The sequence below is a fragment of the Microcaecilia unicolor genome, chromosome 14, assembly GCF_901765095.1.
Source record: "Microcaecilia unicolor chromosome 14, aMicUni1.1, whole genome shotgun sequence".
Classification (NCBI taxonomy): Eukaryota; Metazoa; Chordata; class Amphibia; order Gymnophiona; family Siphonopidae; genus Microcaecilia; species Microcaecilia unicolor.
The window spans coordinates 19554128-19561908 of record NC_044044.1 but is presented as its reverse complement, the minus strand read 5'-3'; the positions used below and the strand labels follow the sequence as shown (position 1 = coordinate 19561908).

Here is a 7781-nt window from a genome sequence, read left to right as displayed (position 1 = left end):
TTAATCAGCAAGTGTCACATCTTTGATTTTGCAAGCAAAAATATCACCCTAGTCCACAAAATTGTTAACGGTGAAGCCCCGATCTATATGTCTGACCTCTTAGACCTACCAGCCAGGAACACAAAAAGAACAGTGCGCACTTTCCTGAATCTCCACTACCCCAGCTGTAAAGGACTTAAATATAAATCCACATAACGCATCCAGCTTCTCCTACATATGCACGCAACTATGGAACGCACTACCGAAGGCCATAAAAACAATGCACGACCTAACAATCTTCCGAAAACTACTGAAAACTGACCTATTCAATAAGGCATACCACAACAATTCATCTTAACTACTAGACAACTAGACTTTACATGAACTAGACAAAACCGAATTCCCTACACTTGACTGACAACCTTGCTGCTACTAATGAAAGTTACGCAATACGCACTACCACTTTATTTCTTAATTCTGAATTGAACTTTTTAGAGATGACTGACTTATGTTATAAATTCTTCTATCACTCAGGAACCTCTACGCAATACCATATTGTATTATACTTTACCATGTATGCGCCTTAATGTAATACCATTTGTAATTCTCTACCTGGAAATGGCGATCGCCATTACGGCATAATGTAAGCCACATTGAGCCTGCAAATTGGTGGGAAAAAGTGGGATACAAGTGCTACAAATAATAAATAAAAATAGATAAGGTGACAAGAGAAGAAAGATTTATAATGAACTGCAATTCCATCTCACTGTGCTTATAAGTACATAAGTAGTGCCATACTGGGAAAGACCAAAGGTCCATCTAGCCCAGCATCCTGTCACCGACAGTGGCCAATCCAGGTCAAGGGCACCTGGCACGCTCCCCAAACGTAAAAACATTCCAGACAAGTTATACCTAAAAATGCGGAATTTTTCCAAGTCCATTTAATAGCGGTCTATGGACTTGTCCTTTAGGAATCTATCTAACCCCTTTTTAAACTCCGTCAAGCTAACCGCCCGTACCACGTTCTCCGGCAACGAATTCCAGAGTCTAATTACACGTTGGGTGAAGAAAAATTTTCTCCGATTCGTTTTAAATTTACCACACTGTAGCTTCAACTCATGCCCTCTAGTCCTAGTATTTTTGGATAGCGTGAACAGTCGCTTCACATCCACCCGATCCATTCCACTCATTATTTTATACACTTCTATCATATCTCCCCTCAGCCGTCTCTTCTCCAAGCTGAAAAGCCCTAGCCTTCTCAGCCTCTCTTCATAGGAAAGTCGTCCCATCCCCACTATCATTTTCGTCGCCCTTCGCTGTACCTTTTCCAATTCTACTATATATATACTAGGTCAAGGAAGGTGTAATATTTTGAATCCAGGAGGGCAGAGGTCGTTTATGGCTGGATCCTCTTTTGAATGAAGCTATGGTGAGCCCTCCAGGAATAGCAAAAAAATAAAATACTGTACCAAACTGTATACCACCACAATAGTCCTTAAACCTGCATGTGGAGAATTAAAGGGGGGGGGGGGGGAGACATGCTTTTGTCCCTCCAGTGATCACTGACCCCCTCCCACTGCCCCAAGAGGTGAAACTGACAGTACAGACCAGGCTGTATGCCAGCTTCACGTATATAATGGCCATTCTTCTAAGAGCAGCCAGCAGGACCTGGTGGGTTACCTTTAATCTCTCATGTACAGATGTATTTTTCCGTTTCCCCCTTCCCCCATTTTTCCCTTCCTGGGTTGTTTGTTTGAAATGCTAAAAGTGTTGAGGTTCCACTTGATCAGTTCATTTTCAGACCAGTGTTTGCTGCTGTTGCTTATTATGATGTATCTTGTACGTCGTGTCAATTTTTGACACAGTTGAAATTTAAAAAAACAAACAAAAAAAGAGCAGCAGGCAGGTTCCTGGAGTAGCCTAGTGGTCGGTACAGAAAGGGAGCCAGGCCCATATCCCACTCTAATTGGTGCACCTGTGGTGGCAAGCCCTCCAAAAACCACAAAATCTCCACTGTACCTACCTATAGGTGACACCTGCAGGCTTAAGGAGTATTGTGGTGAACAGTTGGGTACAGTATTTTTTTTTTTTTTTTTGCTATTCCTGGAGGGCTCACCATACAATGTAAGGGGGTAATGGTGAGATGTGTAAATAGGACCTTGTATGTGACGTCCACTGCAATGCCCCCTAGGCTGCCCCAACGCTCTGCTGGGATATCTGTGTGACCAGTCTATATGAATCCTGGCCCCCAGACATCCCCAATGGCTTATTTTTGGGCATTTTTCACTAGAGCATTTTCTTTTCCAAAAATGGCACCAAAAGACAGTGGCATACTGAGGGTGGGGCAGTCCACCATGGGTGCATGCTGAAGGGGGGGAGGTGCAGAGAGCAGCCACGCGGCTGTTGGCTCTTCCGCTTCTCTGCTCCCTGATGTTACTTCCTGTTCCGGGGTAGAGGGAGCAGGGAACCGGCGGAGCCGACAGACACACGGGCTGCTCCCAGCACCCCATGGAAATACTTTTAAAATAAATAGGAGGAAATATTTTTTAATTCAACGAATAGTTAAGCTCTGGAACTCTTTGCCAGAGGAAATGGTAACAACGGTTAGCATATCTGGGTTTAAAAAAAGGTTTGGACAAATTCCTGGAGGAAAAGTCCATGGCCTGCTATTGAAGCAGACATGGGAATCAACAGCATGCCCCGAGATTTGTAGTATGGAATGTTGCCATGATTTGGGTTTCTGCCAGGTAGGTTTGGCAAATGTTTGGAAAACAGGATACTAGGCTAGTTGGACCATTGGTCTGACCCCAGTATGGCTATTCTTATGTTCTCATACAAAAATGGTATGGGATTTGCGTTGCAAACCATATGAGAGACTTGCCAACCTGAACATGTATACCTTGAAGGAAAGGAGAAGCAGGGGTGACATGATAACACGTGTTCAAATATTTGAAAGGTATTAATCCACAAACAAGCCTTTTCTGGAGATGGGAAGGCAGTAGAACTAGAGGACATGAATTGAGGTTAAAGGGGGGCAAGACTCAGGAGTAATGTCAGGAAGTATTTTTTCACAGAGAGGGTGGTGGATATGTGGAATGCCCTCCCGTGGGGGTTGGTGGACATGAAAACGGTAATGGAATTCAAACATGAGTGGGATAAACACAAAGGAATCCTGCTTAGAAGGAATGGATCCACGGAATCTTAGCGGAGATTGGTTGGTGACACTGGTAATTGGGAAGCGAAACCGATGCTGGGCACGTTTCTATGGTCTACGTCCTGATCGTGATTGAATAGATATGGATGGAGTGTAAATTTTAAGGGGTTTTGACGTTAGCTTCAGAACTTTTAATACAAGAAGAGTGCTGGGCAGACTTCTACGGTCTGAGAATGGCAAGGACAAATCAAACTCGTGTATACACATATAAAGTATCGCATATGAAGAAAAAATGAGTTTATCTTAGGCAGACTGGATGGACTGTACACATCTTTATCTGCCGTCATTTACTATGTTATGTTCTTATGAGGTAAGAGCAATGCACCCGGGGGGGGGGGGGGGGGAGAGATGATGCTGCACCCGGGAGGGGGATGACGCTGCATCCGAGTGGGGGGTGCGCAGCGGTGATCGGCTCCAGGTGTTAGCCGACCAAGGAACACCACTGCCAAAAGATAAATATTTAGAAAACTGCGATTTTTGAAACAAAAAGAAAAGATGTTTTTATGGTTCGAAAATCGCTATTTGCCGCTCAATTTTTGGACATTTTCAGCAAAATATTCTAAATCAGACTTAAGACGTCATATCACAAATGCCCCTCCACATTGTCCCAAGACTGTACCTTAGTTGGCTATGTATAGGAGGTATGATGGCAAATTGCCAACCCACGTTTAATGACGAATGATTATAACCCACACAGAGTGGCAGTTGCAGGTCTTTATCTGCCATCATTTACTCTGTTGCTGAGTCAATATTGACAACACAGGAAAAAAACTGATATTTCTTTCCTGTCCTTTCAGGTTAAAAACAATGGGGCATGTTGACATTTCCCATGTTTTAAATGAATCCACATCCCTTGTTAAAAGACAGGAAATTAAAAAACAAAGAAAAAGACGACAACTTAAAGGGTAGAGTAGAATATTCCAGAAATCTGTGCTGGGTCCCATTTCATTTATTTATAAATGGCCTGGTTAAGGGAGTGATAACTGAGGTGATTAACTTTTCAGTTGGCACAAAATTATTAAAAGTTGTATTTAATCCACTTTATGGATTAAAGTAGTGGCTTAATAGATGGCAGTGGGTTGAGAGATCCCGGGGAACTGGGTTCAATTCCCTCCACAGCTCTGTCATCCTATGCAAGTCACTTAGCCCTCCATTGCCTCATGTATAGGGTTACCATATTTTGTCCCTCAAAAAGGACACATGCCCCGTCCCCTTTCGCACCCCGCCCACCCTCGCTCCACCCTGTCGCATTTTCCCCTGTCACATACCCCGTCACCCCCCCTTCCCTTACTACTGCCCTGGTGGTCTAGTGACCTCTTCGGGGCAGGAAAGAGCCCCCTCTTTCCTGCCCTGCATGCATCCCTTCCTGTTGGTGATCCTTGGCGACGATTCAAAATAGCCACCGAGAGTTGTCTTGTGAGGTCACTTCAATTCTCGGCGGCCATTTTGAATCGGTGCCGAGGATCACCAACAAGAAGGATGCATGCAGGGCAGCGCTCTGGGCAAAAGAGGGGGCTCTTTCCTGCCCCAAAGGCGGAAGAGGTCACTAGACCACCAGGGCACTAGTAAGTAAGGGGAGGCTAGCAATCTGCCCGTTTGTCCGGATTTCTGGACAAACGGGCAGGCTGGCCCAAGTGGACGGCCCACCCACCAGCCTGCCCGTTTGTCCAGAAATCCGGACAAACGGGCAGATTGGCAAAACACGGCCGGTTGCCTGGACATGTCCTCAAAAAGAGGACATGTCCGGGTAAATCCGGATCTATGGTAACCCTACTCATTTTGGTTTCAGGCCCCCGAGGTCTCCAGGTTTTGCTGGCAGGGGTTCTCAATCCCTGCCAGCAGAAGCTTTCCTGTGGCGATATTTGGTGCCATGCTGTCTGTCTTGCTTGCCACCCTCTCCCACGCACATGCTCAGTTTTAGTGAAAGTGCTCACCCACCAGCATGGCCACATGGTAAGAATAATCGTACCACATGGCCGTGTCTTGTCTTCTTTAAGGGCTTTTTACCTGCTGCGGTAAGGGCTCCTGTCATAGCTTGTCAAAAGGACCCCAAAAAAGCAGTCCTATCTTTATCCGGTTAAGAGCGGAATATTGGCCCTTCCCGAATAAGCACCGGCTGGCCTCGGACATTCAACGCTGGCGCCCAGACACGGCCTGGCACTGAATAAAAATCACTGACCATCACTAGCTGAATATTTACCCCAGGATTCCAAATTTACAGCCTCCTTGGAAGAGGGTTAGTTTACTGTAAATATATAATAGAGAAATGCAAGAGGATCCCCAATCTCAAGTCAGCACGTAAACCAGCTGAAACAGGCTGCAAGACTTTTTTTTATCAAAAAGCTTTATTAATATTAATGTCACACAAATTCACAAAAGATAGAGGAGTTTCTGGCTCAGATATCTATGGTGTGGTATTTAAAACAGTGCATTTTTTTGTTGTTTAAAAAGGCAAAACAAGGAACATATTAAAAAAAGGAAGGTGGAGGAGGATAGTATGGGATACCTAAAAACAAAACAATTTTGTAATATTTTTCCCATCCCTAAAGTAAAGTTGCAATAATATCTCCCTCTTTGCTATAATTCTGTTTTCCCTAAAACAGTGATTTGGTTTCACTTTTTAATTTGCAAAAGATTATAAAATATAATCTGTAGCCCCAGTACAGTACAGTTAAATCTCTCCCCTCCACCACCACTTTCCTCTATCTACACCAGATCCAGTCTTCCTAGGGGTTTGCTGAGAGGAAAATTCTGCCAAAAGTTGGAGCTGGTTTTGTGTGGGGATGAAGGAAAACTTACAGCACCATTCGTATGAAGAAAAACAAGACATGTTTTTCATTCTCTTACAGTGTTAAGAAAGAGATCTTAAAAAAAAAAAATGACACACAGAATTCCCCCCAACTTCTTGAATTTAAATATACAGCAACCTTTATCAAAATTAAAGAATCCCTTTCCCCCCTCCCTACAAATGAATCAATAAATAGGAAACGCAAAACAGAACAAAATATAAATTAAAAATTACAATTGAACAATTTTAAAAAGAAGTACAATAGATGGGGTGGGGGGAAGGGAGAATGTATAGGCAAACAAGCAAGGAACATTCCCTACCTCCCCCTCAAAAACAAAAACCCCTCCAAAATTAAAAATAAAAAGTTGAAAGAGAGCCACAATATATATATATATATATATTTATATATTTATATATTTAGATATATTTATATAAACACTTGTAACGATTTTTCCAAAAACAAACCAAACCAAAAATAACCGCAAAATGTTGAATTCTTGCTAGAAAACCCGTATAACTTTTTTTGCATTTGAAATAAAATTTTTACAAAAAAAAATTTATATTTAAAAAGTCTTCTTACCCTATGTGTATTTTAATGCTTATAAACCTCTTCCCCCCCCCTTTTTTTTCAGATTTGAATACAGTTAATTCTTTACAAAATTGCAGTGTTGTAGATGAATTCATATTTAAAAGGAGAAAAAAAAAGCTCTCACTCATTTTTTTTTTTAATGATGCGTGACCAAATCGGCCAGGTCATAACTGAAAAATAAATTTGGGAACAAGTCCCATATGGAATGGAAATGCAAGGTAAAAAAGCAAATTAAAAAAACTAAGCCATTCCCATTGAATAAACAGGACTGCTGATACACCATCCTGTTGTGCTAGTGGCAGGGGACTTTTTCATTTTTTCCCAGAAAGTTCCAAATGCTGCCGCTTCCTTTTCTAGGCCCAGATGCCATCTTTGTTATCTTAGTTTTCGTTTTGCTTCCCATCATTTTAAATAAAATCAAAATATTAAAATAAAAATAAAAAACCCCAACCACCAACCCAAAAAGATAGTTTGAAACATAAATTAAATTGATTATTAACAATGAGGCTGTTGCTGCTGATTGGCTGGCTGCCCTGCAATTCAGCCCTTCCCCCTGTTCCACAGCTTAGTAAACGTACTGCTGATTGACTGTCTCTTGTTGTTCTATTGACAAACAAACTTTAAGGAGAACCAGCAGCTTGACTGGAGGAGAATGTGACCATTTCTGAATAAGCAAGCACCGTGATTGGCCACTCCTCGCTGCAGGGGGTGGGCGTAGCTTTCATTTTCCCCACCTGATGGGTCCGTTTGTAAACAAGCACCATGAAAGACCGCCCCTGTTGGAGGGCGGTGGTGGGTTGTTTCCTGCTCCGCTACTGGAGGTCCAGTTTGTAAACAAGCACCATGATTGGCCGCCCTCTTTCGTAGGGCAGTTTTGATTCCCGCTCTGTGATTGGCCACTATCTTGAGGTGGACTTGCAGGTTCTTGCCTGGTGACTGGGTATTGGGCCTATGGTACTCTGTAACCAAGATCCGTGATACACTGCTTTTTCAGGGGTGGCGAGGGCGCGCGGGCAACCCAGTTCGCAGCCCCAGTGGGTGACAAGTAGAGGCGGTCCCAACTGGCAGGGTTTAGGGACTATGGCTTTCGAATCATCGATTGCTAGTCGAGGTGGTCTGAAGGAAGAGAGAAAGAATACACAGAGTGTCACACACAGAAGCAGAGTCACCACTAGGACTGGGGACACAAAGACCATCATCTATAGGACTGG

General features: G+C 43.2%; 1 protein-coding gene across 10 annotated transcripts in view; it reads right to left on the bottom strand.

The window, feature by feature from the left end:
* Positions 1 to 6709: 6709 nt before the first annotated feature.
* The window catches only part of KDM6B (lysine demethylase 6B), a 151592-nt gene continuing 150520 nt past the window's right edge, over positions 6710 to 7781 (bottom strand). For all 10 annotated transcript variants that reach the window (XM_030188427.1, XM_030188430.1, XM_030188426.1 and 7 more), the window contains one exon: positions 6710 to 7686. In XM_030188427.1, the coding sequence (XP_030044287.1) occupies positions 7663 to 7686 (24 nt within the window). In that variant the 3' untranslated portion in view covers positions 6710 to 7662. The remainder of the gene's footprint in view (positions 7687 to 7781) is intronic.